General features: G+C 38.2%; 3 protein-coding genes and 1 long non-coding RNA gene across 4 annotated transcripts; all 4 read right to left on the reverse strand.

Annotated features, from left to right (window-relative positions):
- Nucleotides 1-477: 477 nt before the first annotated feature.
- LOC110104322 (probable amidase At4g34880) lies at nt 478-2583 on the reverse strand. The gene is made up of 3 exons (XM_020833374.2): nt 1581-2583; nt 1243-1441; nt 478-1159 (listed from the first exon to the last, which is right to left on the reverse strand). The coding sequence occupies exons 1-3, from the start codon at nt 2552-2554 to the stop codon at nt 770-772; spliced, it is 1563 nt and encodes a 520-aa protein (XP_020689033.1). The 5' UTR covers nt 2555-2583; the 3' UTR covers nt 478-769.
- A 2384-nt stretch (nt 2584-4967) lies between these two features.
- Nucleotides 4968-6180, reverse strand: LOC110104287. The gene is made up of 2 exons (XM_020833315.2): nt 5959-6180; nt 4968-5533 (listed from the first exon to the last, which is right to left on the reverse strand). Exons 1-2 carry the CDS (start codon nt 6143-6145, stop codon nt 4968-4970), a joined length of 753 nt encoding a protein of 250 aa, XP_020688974.1. The 5' UTR covers nt 6146-6180.
- A 1372-nt stretch (nt 6181-7552) lies between these two features.
- LOC110104307 (eukaryotic translation initiation factor 4B3) lies at nt 7553-13741 on the reverse strand. The gene is made up of 2 exons (XM_020833352.2): nt 12457-13741; nt 7553-7970 (listed from the first exon to the last, which is right to left on the reverse strand). The coding sequence occupies exons 1-2, from the start codon at nt 13647-13649 to the stop codon at nt 7931-7933; spliced, it is 1233 nt and encodes a 410-aa protein (XP_020689011.1). The 5' UTR covers nt 13650-13741; the 3' UTR covers nt 7553-7930.
- LOC114581190 lies at nt 9390-12450 on the reverse strand. Its single transcript, XR_003703067.1, has 2 exons — nt 11736-12450; nt 9390-11497 (listed from the first exon to the last, which is right to left on the reverse strand). It is a non-coding gene; the product is annotated as an uncharacterized LOC114581190 (long non-coding RNA).
- Nucleotides 13742-18078: the final 4337 nt, after the last annotated feature.

An 18078-nucleotide genomic window follows, 5' to 3' on the forward strand; every position in this document is an offset into this window, starting at 1 on the left:
CAACAGTTTTAAAAAGTTGCTTTCTCTATTACGGTTTTACAAAGTAGTATGAAAACCGTCCTAAATACAGCTTTAGGCCTCGTTTGTGACGGCTTTCTTATTGCTTCTTAAAACAAATTTTTAGCATAAAAATTAATACTTTTGATTTATTGATTTAAAAAGCAGCAAGAAAGTCTCCATAAATAAAGCCTTAGTCAAATTCTGATGATATGTGCAAACACTTATGCCTTAAATGATACATAAAAAATATGAGAAAAAATGTAGATGCGCAAAGCTCCTACCAATCATTTGGGACAATTATTTTATAATTTTATTTTTACGATAACAAATTATTTTTTTAGAATTTTTATAGTCAGATTTGCTAGAATGTGATAAAATATAGTTGCTTGATCTTGAAAAAAACTTGTAATGCTCATAGTAGTTTTAAATTGGTCAAAGCTTTCTTGACTATAGGTGAACATGATCAGAGAAACTGAGTGGCAAAAACCACCAGAAAGAAAGTATTGATGTCAATTTGTTGAGTAGTAAAGGATAAAGAGTAATAGTTTAAGAGTTCTCAAAATTATCACCTTATAAACTGCTGCAGTTCCTCAACTGTTGATATTTGATGCACTATTGAATATGCAACTATGGCTTCGTTTGGGACGGCTTTTCTCTTGCTTTTTAAAACAACTTTTCAGTACAAAAATTTCTTGAATTTGAATTTTTTTACTAGAAAACCGTTTTACAAAGCAGTACGAAAGTTGTCCCAAATGAAGCCTACACATGATCATTTCTCCTCCACAGGCATCCATTTCAATCCTGGTGAACTCAGCAATGGTGGCTTCCTGACTTTAGTGGCCTGCTCGAAAGCATAAGCTATCTCGATCAATTCTGGCTCAGAGCCCTTCAATCCCCCAAAGCAGATGCCAAAAGGAGCCCCTGAGCTCCCATAACCAGCCGGGACACTGATCCCTGGATAGCCTCCAATGGCCAAAATTGAGGCCCCGCTTGAATCTGGGGTCACCACTGCATCCAACTTCTTCTCCTTCATCAGCCTCTCCAATCCATCCGCAGAGAGCTCAGCCATTCTTTTAATGGCAAATCTCTCTACTGCACCCAACCCGTTTGTGTTCTCTGCAGCCAAGAACACATCCTGCCCGTACTCTTCAATCCTTTCCTGCATTCAGATTTAAGTATATAGATTGCTAAATTGCTTAGTGTGAAGTTGGAGAAGAGATCACAGGAGAGTTTTTTTTTTACCTCAGTTTTGTGCTCATTGTTGAATGTTATGATGTCTGCAAGAGATCTCACAGGGGAGATTTCAAGCTCAGAGAGATAAGCATTGAGTGAGAGCTTGAACTCAGCCAAGAGAACAGCTTCTTCTCCACTTTGGAATGGATCAAGTATGGTACTTACATTTGATATTTCTAGATTGTCCACCAAGATTGCTCCTTTTTTCCTGCAAAAATTCGATATCTAGTGAAGAAAAATGCAAGAAATAAGGGATTGCAACTTAATGAAGAGTCTGCAACAACTGATTTAAGTTCATCAATCTATTCTTAGCTTCCTTCCAAATTCAAACGAAGGAGAAGCTTTACCTCATGACATCAAAGTGCGATGCGAAAGCCTTCTCCTCTAAAGACCCTTCTGCAAATCTGAAAAAGCCATTGCGAAGTATCCCAACCCTCTTGCCCTCCAATCCATCTTCCTTCAAGAATTGCCGGTACCCGCCCTTCGGCACTATCGTCGCCGCCGCCTGCGTTGCCTCCGCGTCCCTCTCATCATACCCAACAATCACATCAAGCACTGCCACTGCATCCGCCACCGTCCGTGCAATCGGTCCAACCGAGTCCTGCCTTGGTGAGATCGGCACTACCCCGGCTCGGCTCGTCAATCCAACCGTCGGCTTGATCCCCACAGCCGAGTTCGCCGCCGCCGGGCAGATGATCGATCCGTCCGTCTCCGTCCCGATAGTCGCCGCTGCCATCCCCGCCGCAGCAGCGATCGCCGATCCGCTGCTCGACCCGCACGGATCCACTGCCGCGGCGTAAGGATTTCGCCCTTTCCCACCTCGCGCACTCCAGCCGTTGGGCGCGTCTAAGGATCGGAAGTGAGCCCACTCGCTCATGCTCGCTTTGCCTAGGATAATTGCACCAGCAGCGCGGAGGCGACGGACGATGCCGGCGTCGCGGGGGGCAATGGAGCCGAGGAGAGCGAGGGATCCGGCGGTGGTGTTGAGGCGGTCGCGGGTGGCGATGTTGTCCTTGATGAGGATGGGGATGCCGTGGAGGAGGCCGGATGTGGGAAGGCGGCGGCGGTCGGCGAGGTCGGCGTCGTAGAGGGCATCGGGGTTGAGTTCGATGACGGCGTGGAGGTATGGGTTGAAGGAGTGGATTCGGTTTAAATAGTATTGAACGAGCTGGCGGGAGGTGAGTGTACCGTCGGCGAAGGAGTATTGGATGTCTGCGATGGTGGATTCGGCGTAGTCGATGGCGCTGGAGTGAATGGCATCGGCGGCGGCGGCGATAGCGGCGAGTAAGAAGAAAGTAAGAGAAGAGGATGGGATAGCCATGGTAAAACCTGCGTCTACTAGCAACTGGGAAGATATCACAAGAAAATTTGTATGAAAAAAAAAAAAATTTTGGGGGATTTATCTACCGTTCAAAATTATTTTATTTATTCATACAACATTTAAAATTTTAAATAATAATAAAAACAGCATATTCTTCATCTCTCCATTAAATCAAGCCAGTAATTCTATCAATATGTTGATTGGATCCAACTTGGGATTTGACCTTCTTCGTCTCGCCTTTAAATGTGTCAAAACGGTTTTTGGGTCGAGTTCTGATCCAATTTGGGAATCGACCTTGTTTCAGCTTGTCTAAATTGAACCTAACCTGATTGGGCACGAACCGACCTGTGTGAGCTCAACCGGATGAGCTCAACTATGTGAGAGCGAGAATGCGAGATAGGCAAGCGTGACTATATGAGACGAGAACGAGGGGGCGAGTGGTGGGCAAGCAAGACTGCACGAATGCGAGACAATTATGCTTGACAGGGATGCAGACACGGGACTGAGACGATGATGCAAATATGGAAGCTAGCTGCAAGATGAGGGGTGCGGGTCGATCCAAGGTTACAACCAAGTATTTAAGACTGGTTGATAATTATGATCCAAATCTGACCCATTTGTTGAACCGCTTGACCCCGACTCATATTTTTCCAGTTGGGTTCGGATCGTGTCATTAATTGATCACTTATATTACATTACAACTTTCTTGATTCCTCATCATCCCACAAGAATTTTTTAAGGAATTTAATGGAAGTTAGTGGAGCAATATATTATATACATAGTAAGATTTAGATATTAAATGTATAAATGATTAAATTTTAAGTGCTATGCATGTAAATTGCCCCCAAAAAATTTGTTAAGGGTAATTTTTAAAGTTGTAAGATTTATTTCAAAATAAACTTAATTTAAATTTTGATTTTTAAAATTATTTTATTTAAAATAAATTTAATAAATTTAAAACTTATCTTCATTAAAATATTCTGACATAGATTTTTTTTTTCAATTATATAATTAAAATTATATGAAATTATCATATGAGATCATTTATGAACACCCTAAAATTATAATATTGATTTATATTTCATCTCTTTCAATTTCACAAATGTAAAACTCTTTACATCCATCAGTCTTTATCAGCACTATAATATCAATCATTGAAATTTTTTTAATATCACCCAACAATCTTTTATTGCAAAACAGTCCACTTTTATGTAAATTGAATTTTCATAAATATATTAGGATGTAAATTTATGTGATGATTGCATTATAAGAAATACTTTTCAGTATCTCAAAAACCAATTCAAGTATTTATTTATTTATTTATTATTTTACATTATACAAAATTTAAAAAGTTGTCTCCAATGTGCTGGAAGCTTCTTGTATTTTCAGTATGAAAGTCTTGCATATATTGAAAAAAAAAAGAGAAATATTTCAAATTTAAAAGAAGAGTAATATTCTTTTTGCATAATAAAATTAGGAAAAAAAAGGAGAAAATTTGCTCTTAATTTCATCAAATTAATAGAAACAGAACCATTAGTATGAGCCCATAACATAAAAATGCAATTAATTAATTTGCAATATGTTGTAATTAGTATTCATTAGGGTGATTAGTTAGTTAAAAGAGGAGATGAGGATATAATCAATTAAATTTTTTCTCTTTTTGCATCTCATTTTTTCTTCCTTTTGTGAATTTGAATGACTCTGAAGTATTTAAGGTTTCATTTGGAACAGTTTTCGCACTGCTTTCTAAAATAGATTTTTAGTATAAAATTTTTTGTACTGCAAAATTTTTTTGAAAGAAAAAGTGATTTTAAAAAATAATAAGAAAATTATCCGAAATGAAGCCCAAGATGAGATCGAGTCATCAATGTATCATTCAAAAACAAGTTGCCTTATTTTATTGAGACATTCTTCTTCTTCTTCAAAATATTGGTAGTCATAGATTTCTTGAACAATCACCAACATTCCTCCATTGGCAAAAAAATAAAATTTGTATGACGGTTTTTTTATTGTTTATTAAAGTAACTTTTTAAGTATAAAATTTTTATACTAAAAAATTGATTTAAGAAACATAAAAATCTATTCCAAACGAAATCTTTAGCAACTTTTTCAATCTATGTAGATCTTGATCTCTCATGACCATGTCATGGCCAAATCAGTCATCAAAGATCCATTTTTTAAGAATATCAGAGGCATTTAGTAAGCATCATCGATGGCATTAAGAATATCAGATTGTATGGTGCAATTACATAAAATAAAAATGAAATTTTTATCAGTTATGATCATCGTGAATGATATCTCCCAATATTTTTAATGCGGATAGAGAGCGACAAAGCAGATCGAAATCAATAAGGAGCATAATATAACGTACAATTCAGTCATCTCCATTGACAGACAGAGAGAGAGAGAGAGATCAAAAAGTCATAAAACAGAACAGCACCACCCACCCGACCTCCACTCCGACCCTCACATTCCTTCCACCGCCGCTTCCCGCCCCCATCTGCCCGCCAAACCCATAACCCCCACTCGCCCCACCCCCCGCCTGCTGCCCGAAAACCATTCCATTATTCCCTCCCGCCGGCTGCGCAAACGGCGGCACAGACGCCGCCAGACCCGGCGACCCCGCCTCACCACACCTCTGATTACTCCGCGGGTCCTCGCTCGCCTTCCACGCCAACTCCCCTTCTTTATCCCGTATTCTCATGTCCCCTTCATCCACCAGCTCCAGGCTCTGCAGTGGGTTCCCTCCGTTGGACTGCGCGTCGGAGTTCCAAGCCGAGTTGCTCCCGTCGAAGATCTCGAGTCCGTCGTCTGAGAAGACGAGGGAGCAGGTGTTGGAAGTGCTCACCGGCGTGCATTCCGACTCCCAAACGCTCTCTCCGGTGGCGGTGTCCGTCACTTGGATGTAGCAGAAGTCGTTGCCGAAGCCACCGGCGCCAGGAGCCGTCGGAGTACGGAGGAAGGAGGCGGCGTACTTGCCTGCCGGACAGGGGTGGCAAGATATGATTGGAGAAATTTTGCATTAGGGGACAACCAAGATCCGGTTAGAAAAGTAGAAGTATTAGATTTGACTTATGTTAAAAAAGATAGAGGTAGACCTAAAAAAACTTTAGAAAATATTAGAAATGATCTTTATTTATTAGATTTAAACGAGAATTTGACTTTTAATGGGACACAATGGAGAAAAAAGATTCATGTAACCGACCCCACGTAGTAAAACAAAAGCTTGAAGTTGTACTCATTTTAGATTTTGTCTCTAAGATCCCTAACATCTTAACTACTTATTAATTAATCTATTATATTATATTCCCTAATATCAAAATATCTTGATACAAAACACATCAACATGTGATTCAGAGCACTTGAATTTGCTTTGAAACCCATCCTTAGCCTTTTTTCATCACCTGTAGGGGAAGTGAGGAATGGTGGTAAGGTGGCCGGCTCGCCGGGCGGGATGGCGACGAGAACTTGCTGCTTAACGGCGCGCTCGATGGTGCCCGGGAGGGCAGTATTTTCTGTTTGAGCTGAGAGTTTGAGAAGGAGAGAGGAGAGGGAAAAGTATAGGAGGAAAGATGAGAGGCTGAGCTCCATGAATTATGGACTTGCCAGGAAAATGTTGAACTGTGGATGGGAAGGCATGATATGCATGTCTTTTATATACATAGAAAAAAGATGATGATGATATTGTTATTGCTGTGAAATGGTTGGAGTAGCTCCAGTGGAAGATAAGATTAGAGAGAGTTGTCTTAGATGATTTGATCACATAAAACGGCAGCCTTCCGATGACCCGGTTAGAAAAGTAGAGTTATAGATTTGACTTATATTAAGAAAGGTAGAGGTAAACTTAAAAATATTTGGTTAGAAAATATTAGAAATGATCTTTCTTTATTATATTTAAACAAGAATCTGACTTCTAACGGGACATAATGGAGAAAAATGATTTATGTAGACGACCGTACGTAGTGGGACAATCGCTTGATGTTGTTGTTGTTGTTGTAGTGCACAATACTTGAATTATATATATTATCTCATCTTTATCAGTATGTTTTGAGCTAAAAAGTTAGCTATGTTGGATGATAAAAGAATGGAAATTGGAGTAGGAGAGCTTATGTTGTATGTGGGGTTGATATATGAGAGAGGTGAGATGGGTTGATAACTGTTCCAATAAGGAATGGATTAGGAGGAGATGAGGAGCATTTCAAAAAATATTAAGTGTGTTAATTAAGCTTGTATTTTGTTATTACATTAATCATAGTGGATTAAGCATTTGATTGGATTATTAAACCCTCTGTTTTAACTTAATGATAAATTTAACCATAGTATTAGTTGACTACATGGATTGGTAGGTCAGATCCACATCAATTTTTGACGTTTAATAACTCGAGCTATGTATTGGATGAATTCGAAGGTAGAGCGACATTTGGTTCCTCCTTGATGGCTTGTTTAACTTGAATGGTCCTAGTTTGGATTAATTATTCTGTGCGAACGTCGAACGCCATCCGGATATCAATCAAAATGCATCAGGCCACTCATTTGTTGTGTACCACGGCTCGGTATTGCTCGGTACCGTGGCCCAGTATCACTGACGACGATGCACCTGTTTTATCTCCGAACGTAGAGCTGTGTCCAACCTCCACAGAATAATTTCTCCTTTAGTTGGATAGTCAAGGTAGCATTATATGGAGAGAATTTAGACAGATAAGATGGATTAAAATGATGAAGAGAACGGCCTGTGAAGCAAATAATGAAAGAGAAAGGCTAATGATTACAGTGGAAACGAATGAAAGAGATCATATTGAGAGAGAATGGATGAAAAATGGAAGAAAGTGCTGTTGCAATTGCAAACTCAGGTTAGAAACCTATTGATTACAATATAGGGTATAGTAAGAATCTATTTAGGATAATTTTCTAATTGCTTATGGAATCCTATTTTCCGCAATCAAAATAGCACAACCAACTTTATAAAACACTGCAGCTATTCCAAACAGACTAAGTATATATATGAATATTTTGATTCGCACTGAACAGAACATACAAATAAATTTATCACAATGATTATGAATCCAACATGCAGAACAACGTAGACAAATTTGTCTAAATAATCAACAAACCAAACACAACTCTGAAACAAGAAGGGCTAAATATCCTAAGCAAAGCAAGCGCAATCACTCAGAAACAAAGAAACCGTGAAAGATTTTCCAAACAGGACAAACCATTGTATAATATTTAACGAACCAAATTCTAGACTCTGCTCACCTAAAAAAACTTAAAAACATCACAAAGATATAACGAACAAAATTTGAAGCCGGAGATAGCCACAGCCCACAGGAATGCCTCCATCACTTGCATAATTGCATTAAATTAAGCTCAACCGGATCAGTTATCAAGTAAGCTCGCCTCGGTTTGATCCTCTTTCCTGTAACAAAAATTGAAGGATATCAGCAACAAAATGGCATTAACATTGGAAGCTCACAACAAGTCTTTATCCCACTACGTGGAGTCGGCTACATGAATCCTTTTTCGCCATTGCGTTCGGTTAAAAGTCAAATTTTCATTTAAATCTAATAAAGAAAGATCATTTCTAAATTCTAATATTTTCTAACCAACTCTTTTTAGGTCTACCTCTACTTTTCTTAACATAATCAAATCTAATACCCAACTTTCCTAACCAGGTCATTGGAAGGCCTACGTTTAATATGACCAAACCATCTAAGGCGACTCTCTCTAATTTTATCTTCCACTGGAGCTACTCCAACCTTTTCACGTATATGCTCATTTCGTATCCTATCTCTAAGGGTCAAGCCACTCATCCACCTAAGCATCCTCATCTCTGCAACACTTAAGTAAATCGGTTCAATGCAAACAAATTCATTCATGCTTGATTCATCTCAATAAGCCTGTTTAAGCCAAAGTCAATCTAAAATAGAAAAGCCTATATAACCAACCATATTAACTTTTATTCTAAGGCAAATAAATTGATTATAATCAACATGAAGCTTTAAATTTTGTGTTGAGTGACGTGGCATCCAAATGGGATAAGGCTCTAAAAACTATTATCAGACCAACTCCTTTGTTTCCAGAAAAAATCATGGCAAATTAATTTTTTAAGTTGATCCAACCAATAGATGATCTAAAGCAACTCTTTTTCTATCACTTTGTAAGTCATCTAAGAAGTATACCAATTATGGTAAATAGCTGGGCTCAATTATAAAAGAGGCAAAGTTAGCTAGCATCAGCCATGAGAGAATGGAAACAGCTCCCTCTTAAGTTTTCTCCAGCATCCTGCCTCTAAGAATGAAACCAAAAAAAAAAATTACAAGAAGATCAAAAGTCATGGACATTTTATGTGATTAGCAGATCAATCCTCCTACATCAAGGATTGCATGCATTTCAATATATTGTTTGAACTAAAATTATAGGAATGGCATGCTTTAATTACCACACGGTTATGGTGAATAACAAATAAGCAAAAAGAAGCATTTACCCAAAGGATATTCTATCAAAATATATCCACAAATATGACACAATATAAAAAATCTCATGGAACCTATTTTTTAGTTAAGGGCTCCTTCCCCAACCCTTAGCATTCTGAGTAATGAGAGTTGCACCCTGCAACCCCTTGACAGCTCTGCATAGTGTTGAGTCTGTGTCAATAGAGACAGACAAAACCTTGAACAAGAAATGATCATTCAAGAGAGATCAAACTTAGCAAACCTTTAGCAATAGGCTATTGCTTCTCTTTACTATGTCCCTTTCTATTAAATTATTTACTTCTCTCTTCGCTGTTTTTCGTCTTATTTTTACCTCATCAATGAACCACCCCCTCCATTATCTTTCTTTTTTTTTTTTAATGCTACACTTAGAATCTTTTCCTACACGAACCTTCTCAATTCTCAAATTATCGTTTCCCATCAAAATCTTCTTCTCCTATCTTTTTTTTCTCTTTTATTTTTTAATCTTATAATATTCAAGACTCCACTTTCTTTCACTTTTTTTTTATTGATCTGTCAAATCATAAATGTAGTAACCCTCTCTCCAATGCTTCTTTTACTTGACAAACACCTACATGCTTAACTCATCCAAACTTAGATGCACCCTTTTTCTCTCCAAATTTTCAGCAAAAACATAAAGTATTCATCATGACAATATAATTTATCCAGCGATAAAACTCAGCAATAAATGAAGCAATTCACATAAATCACAACAATAAATAATCATATTATTAAATGAATTTTCCACAGCAAATGAAATAAGAGCTCAATTTGACTAATTTTGAATCAATTTCGCAATAGTAAGAATCATACACACTCATGAACATGTTTATCTCACTCACTCAACAACATAAAACTAAATTATAGTGCTAATGGCATAAGATAATTAAATTTGGGTAAGATTAATAGATTATATCTTTTAGAATGATAGAGTTCTTTCTCCTTCCACACCTTGTACCCTCAGTCAAAATATGTGAATGAATAATATTTGAATTAGCTAAAAGCGTAAAAGTCATTGGGAATATAAGAGTTAGCTAAAAGTTCACTATTAGCTACTTTGAATCTAATTCATTTAATTATTTTGATCGAGGGAGCAAGATGTGCAAGGGGAATGGACTTTGTTCTTCTAAAAGGATGGTTGCATTGTAAATTTCTAAATTTTATAATTATTAATAACTCAACAACCATATATGCTTATGATAGAATCCTTATCAAAGTAGCCACATTTTCAACAACAACAAAATTTAAACCTCCCTATCTTCTTGATATATAGCATATGAGGAGATCTAACAATAATAATTTGTAAATGACTAGTTGACTTCATAAATGTTAACTTGAGGTTTGTTATCTGACAAATGAAAATTCAAAATTAATCTCATCTTTTTTTTAGTAAGCATATATTTTGATCTAAAAAATGATTAAGGATAATTGGTCATTGTCACAACATGTTGAATAATATAGCTCAGCGTGTGCGAGCACACGCGCAAGAGAGAGAGAAAGAGAGAGCTTGAGGCCTTAAACTTTAGCTAAATTGTTTAGTCGTCCAGCCTACAAAATGAAGATTCTTCCAACTTGGTCAGCAATGAAATGAAGATAAAGGCACCTTGCTACTTCATTCTCCATATCTCATATTGCACCATCCACTAACAAGATTTATAGAACATGTCCACAAAGAAACAATGAAATTGCTAGCCTTGCCTTAATTTTGATGTCATAGATAATATTTATGGAAGTGTAAGCCTTGCTATAACACCCCAATCCTAACTCGCACCAAAAAGAATATCAAAGTAGGAAACTCGAATCCTACACCACATCCATAGGGGTCATTATAGCCATAATTGTATGAAAGCTTGCTCTCTCCCGAGTTCTAATATCCTATGTCTGCCAAAATTAAGTGGCAACAATGGCTTGTGTAAGAGAAACAATAATGAAGTGCACAAAACGTATGATTAAGTACACAAAACTCATGTTCCAATGACCATGTACGTTGATTGGGAAAGTTTGTACTTACCCTGACATCCTGACCAATCCCAATCAAGCACAAATTTGTGTTTGATCAGCACAATCACATAAAATGGATATAGAATTTTATCTCAAGAACCAACTATTGAGATCAAATGTGTTCTGCTAAACTTAACAATATGGATTATTCATTTCCCCATGATAATAGCCCATGAAACTCTACTCCCTCAGAATATTAGTGATAAGTTAAAAAGGTGATAAATGGATTCTATGCTCAAACAATAGGAAAAAATTTCTATCATATATCAATTCATATAAACAAATAGCAATATACGAATGATGCATATTTCAATATTAATGGAGTTCATCAAGAAACAAAATGAGTAGTATGGTGTACCTTGCCTATTGATGATTCACAAAGGCACACCAATCAACATAATTACATTAACCCATGTCCACAAAGATATACACCCCTCAATAGGATCAAGAACTGATGACAAAAGGTTCAACCCAAACTTCAGATCAGAAAAAGGTTCATGTTAATATTAAGGGTTTAAAAATAATAATAATAATAAATGTTAATATTAAGAGTTTGATTGTATTTAAAAAGAATTTGTTCTAAATCATAATTTTAAAATTAATGGTGTCAAATCACAACTTCTGTGATTCTTCCATGTTGGTTGGGAGGGAATAAACAAATTTTAACAAGTGGGTAAGCTTCATACTACCTCCAAGCACAAGCCTCAAAGGCATCTCTGAGAACAATCTCTGGCTCAATCAATCACTGAACTGAACGTCAGAGGCCTTAACCAAAGGTAGATGCCCTCAACTGTACTGCTAACATAACTCTTTTTTGAACTAATTGTATGCAGGGTCCCATTCAGATTGAGATTATTTGATTTTATGGAACAAAGGAAGGTTTTCTAACATGCAACAACAATCAATGATAGAGAGGATAAGTTGTGTATACACTAATAAAATATAAGTAATCTGCGCAACAATAGAAAATTAACACCATTATTTAGGAAAATAGCCATTATAATCAACAGAACGGCAGAAGCCGTAATTAAAAAACATGAATTTAGCTAAATGTCATGCTTTCTGTATAGATGACTAAATTAAAGGCTAAGGGAGCAAAATCTAATCTTAAGTTGTAAGTCCAGCAAAAAAATAGAAGCAACGGAGCAAATTAAAGCTGGCCGAGATACTTTAAATAGAACCAAGCAAAAACTAAGCTAGTTAACTTACCCACAGTAAGAAGGCAGGAACCTATTTTATCAAAACAAAGGTACTACGATAAGCCAGATATAAACAAATTAAAAAAGAAGTAAAAAAAAAAAAGACAAATTCTGCAACGTGAAAGAGAAGAATGGAACCTATTCCAACTAATAAATTATTATTCTGAAGCGGAATCAATAAATATTATTAGGAGGGAATAGAAAACCAGACATTGAAGCAACAGCATCAGATGCAAGTTCCTTCCTCCAACTCCTTTCAGTGCGATCCTCAGACAAACTTCCATTGCCCAAGCCCAGTCCCTTCTTGCCTAAAGGCAGTTCATCAGTCACTCCTTCCCTTATCTTTATGGAATCCAGTTTCTCATCAAGCTTCTTCCAATCCTGCCCCTTCTCAGCCAGCACTTCCTCTCTAGGGCGAGCAAGTCCAAATGGGTTCGACCCCTTGCTATTAACAACTGGATTCTCCCCATGATTAGCTTCACCGTTGCTATCCGTATTTCCATTGGCCAGCGGCAACGAACGAGGCTGCAAAACTAGCCTCGGTCGCCCACCACCAGCACCATTAACTTCCTCCCTCTTCCTCCCCCAGGTATCTGAATCTGCTTTAGATACACCATCCCTCTTCCTCCCCCACGTATCCGAATCCGCCCGAATGACTTCCTCCTTCTTCCTTCCCCAACTATCGGACTCCGCCCCACCCACGGCAGATCTCTCCTTGCCAAAAATTTCAAAACCACCCCTCTTTTCTCTCAAACCATCAGCAGGAGACGCACTGCTTCTCTTGGAGACCCAACTGTCCACCTCATCAGCCCTTGATTGAGAATCAAAAAACCCACCGCCTCTCTCCCTCCTCTCAGTAGGCGGCCCAACCGATCTCTTCATCGAACCCCAATCATCCACCTCATCAGCGCGAGATGGCCCAGAATCCCTATTCAAAGGATTCCTCCTCGATTCATCCCCAGAAACCCTAGACACAGAGCCGTCCACCCGACGAGCCCCGCCGTTGCCGTATGTAGAATAGCCGAATCCTCTGGATGATCGCTCAAGCTCTTCAGCGCTGCGCTCGCGCGGTCCAGTTGGAAGGAGGAGGATCTCATCAGCGGTGAGACCCTTCGAGGAGGAAGACGACAAGGCGTCCGCTGGCCGAGATCGGGCTGCCGCGCCGTGGCCGACGGGCTTGCCGCCTGAAAACTCGGAAAGAGAGAAAACCTGCGGTTTCTTCTTCTTCGATGGCTTGGAAGCGGCGGCAGTAGCAAGGGAGGGGAAGTCGGCGGAGGGGTCGGAGGTGGCCGGGGTGAGTGAGGGGAAGGTGGATGACAGATTATCCTTCTCCATGGCCGCGTGCTCCTCTGACTCTAGCGCCCAAGCACCGGGTTTCCCCCACGCCGAAGCTGCCGTCGCCATGATTGCCAGCTCTCTCGCGCTCTCTTCTTGCTCGCGATTGATCTGTGGATGGAGAACGTGGAGGGGAGCGGTAACGGCCAGCCGTTTTATTGACGTGTTGGATTTGGATTTTGGGAAGAATTTGGAGTCCGGCAGAAAGAGCCCGTTGAGTCCGCGTAATTGTTGGATCGGATACAAATTCTGCTGATTCGGGTTCGGGTTCGGATTCGGATTCGGATTCGGTTCTCATTATTATCATTACTGCAAAATTTATCAGGGAATCTTGATAAAAAACATAGGCTCAAAATTTTCACAAAAAATTAACATAATATTAATCTCAGTATATATTTAAAATTTTAAAATTCACCCTAATTTATTTTACATAAAAATATTTAATATTAAAATTAATATATTTTTAAAAATGCTTCAAAAATATTTGATCAAGAGTCATTCTAAGTTCTATTTGGGATAATTTTCTTACTGTTTTATCATACAGCTTTTTACAGTAAGAAAGTTATCCCGAATAAAGCCTTAGGTTTCCTTTAGGATAGCTTTCTTAATTCTTATTGCTCCTTAAACCAAATTTTTAATATAAAAATTAAAATTTTATACTAAAAAATTGTTTTAAAAAACACTAAAAAAGTCATTCCAAATAGGGGTGTCAATTCGGGTCAACGGGTTGGGTTCAGGTCGAACCCGGAATTGACCCGGCACTATTCGGGTCAACCCGAACCCGACCCGATTCGGGTCCGGGTCAACCCGACCCGACACGAATAACCCGGGGTTGACCCAAAATTGCTAGTTTTCGGGTCAAAAATCGGGTCAATCTCGGGTTTTCGGGTCAAAAATGAGTTTTCGTGTCACTTTTGGGTCAATTTCGGGTTGCTAGGCCAACCCGAACCCGACCCGATTTTTAAAACAAGTTGATATGTAGAACTTGAACCCGACCTGTTTCGGGTTCGGGTTGACCCGAACCCTGATTTTTCCTGGTCGGATTCGGGTCGTGTCAAAAATTAACTCCCCTAATTCCAAACGAAACTTTAAACTCAAATATGCAATATATATAATCGTTTACCATTTAGGTTTCGTTTGGGACGGTTTTCTTACTGCTTCATAAAGCGGCTTTTTAGTACAAATATTTTAATTTATGTACTAAAAAACCGCTTTAAGAAGAAAGAAGAAAGCCGTGCCAAACGTAACCTTAGTAGAGTAACAATGCCATCTATCTTTAAAATAGATGCCTAAGATTCCAAACTTTGAAATATTAAATAAATAAATACATTCGGATTTAGTTTTCAATTGTATCAAGCAATTTTTTCAGTTTCCTTAATTTCATAGGCTTTTAGATCATAGTTTTGGTTAATATTTAGAGGGATTTACTTGCACTCAGTATCCAAAATATTCTAATTTAAATCTATAGTTTTTGTTTGGGAAAACTTTCTATAACAATTCTTTAGCACCAAAATTTATAATTAAGAAAATTTTTATATTAAAAATTGTTTTAAAAAGCAGTAAAAAAGCTGTCATAAACGAAGTCGTGATATCTAAATTTTTCTTTTTACATCATTTAGCACTCACCAGGTAATACTGATGGAAGTCGCCTTATGAGCTAGCTCAGGATACCTTTTGACTGCTATTTTTTCCTATTTTTAAGAATCTTTGTACTAGAAGAATACGGTAGAAAGTAGTAAAAAAATTGCTCCAAATGAAGCCTTAATTTTACGTTCATTCTTTTAATTTATTACAAAAAGCTATAGCCATGCTCTCTTTTTCATAATAAATTAGCCGCCTTATGAGCTAGCTCGAATTCATAGAATTAAGCTAGAACTTGAGCTCGATCTCAATTAATCAGACCTCAAATTAAAGATTGCTCTAGCAATCAAGCTCAAACTCGTCTTGAATCATTTCGAAACTTATTTGAAGCTCTTAGATTCGCTACAAACTTCACAATTACAAACCTTGACTTGTTTATGCTATATATATTTAAGTCATCCTTAGGCTGCACACTTATTAAAGTTAATATAAGATTTCATTTGAGACAGCTTTCTTACTGCTTTTTAAAACAGGTTTTTAGTACAACAAATTTTTGATCAAAAAATTTCGTACTAAAAAGTTATTTTAAAAAATAGTATGAAAGCTATCATAAATGAAATCTAAGTTATAAATTATGTATTTTTACATGGTGCTTGCTGCTGTTGGTGATGAATTTTGTGATTTTCATTGATTTTCTTAATTTATATAATTGTTGGATTCACAAGTTGATGTGTATAATTATTTTAATTGTTGAAGAATTTAGTGGTGCAAGGGATGATTAAGCTGTCGCTAATCTATGTCGGCACATTTTTGTCCTCTTATCTTATTTATTTAGTCATATAAATGGCCATGCAAGAGATGATTAAAATTATTATAATAATTGATATATCATCAAAAAATATATATCTTCATCGGGCGCAAATTTCGAGGCAAAATTAAATTGGGGACAATCCAAACTCTGATTTTTGTCTTATAGTCGAACCGAAAGCTTAGAAAAGACGAACCCAACGACATCAAATCCGACCCAAATTAGCCCAAATGGGTTCAAATCGAAGATCCGAAGCACAATTGAAAGGTTCGAATCATAAGTTGGGTTGCCAAACGATTTTCAAATGTGACATGCTTATAGTTGAATCTAGCGATTCGACGAGATGTATCCAATGAGTCTAAGATGGTCAAATTTTGATATCATTAAGATATTTAAATGCCCAGTGAATGGTCTACGATCAAGGGGATTAATATCGGTCGTCCATTCAAATCACTCCCAACATAGCCTTGGTTTCCCTCGTATTTACTGGTCATGTCACTCTCAGAAAATTATAAATAAACCTCTCATTTCTCATAAAAGGGTGAGGGACACAAGGAAGAGAATAAAGAGAGAAATTAGAGTTCTCTTGCCACCAAACTCTTTATCGACTACTGTCAAACCACTGACTGTCATCCGACTAACGCCGGACTTCCGCTCGGCTACCAATTAACGTCAAACTTCCACTCAGCCACTGATTGACGCTAAATTTTTGCCCGAACACCAATTGACACCATATTTCTTTATATATATAAGAATTTAAAAAAACTTTGCATTTGATGTTCTTATTGATTTTTGCCTAATACTAACTACTAACATTTAACACATGTATTTTCATTTACGCTCCCCTCATATTAGATGATAAACCATGCTAATTACTCTGATTATGTTCTTCTATCATCTCCATGAGAGCATAACCAGGAGAATCAATACCAAGAGAGGAACAAGAAGACGTTGCAGGAAGAAGAAAATGAGAAAAGTAATTTAGTGTATTAAGTAATCTTTGTTACAGCACAGTTGAACATAAAGAGGGAAATAATGGTATGAGCTGTAAATACAGACTCGTAAATATAAGGACTATGTTATTCTTATATCGTCCCTCAAATTAAGCATTCGTGGAGCGAATGGTTAATTTGGTACGAAGCTCGTTGAACCGAGTAATAGAGAACGGCTTAGTGAAGATGTCGGCGACTTGATCTTTAGAGGATATGTGAACTAATTTGATGTCGCCGGCACTGATCTGTTGACGAATGAAGTGGTAGTCGATCTCTATGTGTTTGGTCCGCGCATGGAAAACTGGATTCTTTGCTATAGCGATGGCGGAGGTGTTGTCGCAATAAATGGTTGTAGGATTCGGCTGAGGAAGGTGAAGCTCGGCAGCCAGTCTGCGAAGCCAAACAACCTCCGACGTAGCTGCGGAAAGGGACCTATATTCAGCTTCGGTGGAAGATTTGGCAACTGTCCCTTGCTTTTTCACGGTCCAGGATATGAGATTCGGGCCGAGGAATGTGCAGAATCCAGAGATTGATTTTCAGTCCGAAGAATCCGATGCCCAATCAGCGTCGGAGTAAGAGTGCAGCTCGAGGGATCCGGGGGAGATTGGCAGACCGTGCGAGAGAGTCCCATTGATATACCGGAGAATGCGTTTTAGATCTTTGTAATTCTGCTCGGTCGGGTTTTGCATATGTTGGCAAACGCGGTTGGTTGCGAAGGCAATGTCCGGCCTTGTGATGGTTAAATATTGCAGCGATCCGGCGAGACGACGGTAGAGCGTGGGATCATGAAATGGCTGAGTAGTCTGTCCGAGCTTTTTGGGCGAAGGAGCTATAGGTGTTGGTGCCGACTTGCTGTTCTCAAAGCCTGCATCAAGAAGAAGTTTTGTAGCATAGTGTTGCTGAGATAGGAAATAACCATTTGTGGATTGAAGTACCTGGATACCGAGGATGTAAAACCCTTAAAAAGCTGAATTTTTTTTAGTGCAGTTCGTCTGTATGAACTGGATTTAGTACGGGACGAACTGAAGAAATTTGTGAAGAAATCTGTCATTTTCGTCTGTACGAACCTGGAGCGTCGGGACGATCCATCTGTACGAAATCTGTCCAGAGAGCAAGT

This window comes from Dendrobium catenatum, unplaced genomic scaffold (genome assembly GCF_001605985.2).
Source record: "Dendrobium catenatum unplaced genomic scaffold, ASM160598v2 fragScaff_scaffold_1593, whole genome shotgun sequence".
Lineage (NCBI taxonomy): Eukaryota > Viridiplantae > Streptophyta > Magnoliopsida > Asparagales > Orchidaceae > Dendrobium > Dendrobium catenatum.

What these genes read in the sequence shown, in the direction of transcription:
- LOC110104322 (XM_020833374.2), bottom strand. Translation starts at nt 2,554, where the DNA reads ATGGCTATCCCATCCTCTTCTCTTACTTTCTTCTTACTCGCCGCTATC. An exon ending in TCGCACTTTGATGTCATGAG is followed by an intron (nt 1,442 to 1,580) that starts GTAAAGCTTCTC and finishes GAATTTTTGCAG; the next exon opens with GAAAAAAGGAGCAATCTTGG. An exon ending in ACAATGAGCACAAAACTGAG is followed by an intron (nt 1,160 to 1,242) that starts GTAAAAAAAAAA and finishes ATCTGAATGCAG; the next exon opens with GAAAGGATTGAAGAGTACGG.
- LOC110104287 (XM_020833315.2), bottom strand. Translation starts at nt 6,145, where the DNA reads ATGGAGCTCAGCCTCTCATCTTTCCTCCTATACTTTTCCCTCTCCTCT. An exon ending in ATTCCTCACTTCCCCTACAG is followed by an intron (nt 5,534 to 5,958) that starts GTGATGAAAAAA and finishes CCTGTCCGGCAG; the next exon opens with GCAAGTACGCCGCCTCCTTC.
- LOC110104307 (XM_020833352.2), bottom strand. Translation starts at nt 13,649, where the DNA reads ATGGCGACGGCAGCTTCGGCGTGGGGGAAACCCGGTGCTTGGGCGCTA. An exon ending in TCTGATGCTGTTGCTTCAAT is followed by an intron (nt 7,971 to 12,456) that starts GTCTGGTTTTCT and finishes TTTTTGTTACAG; the next exon opens with GAAAGAGGATCAAACCGAGG.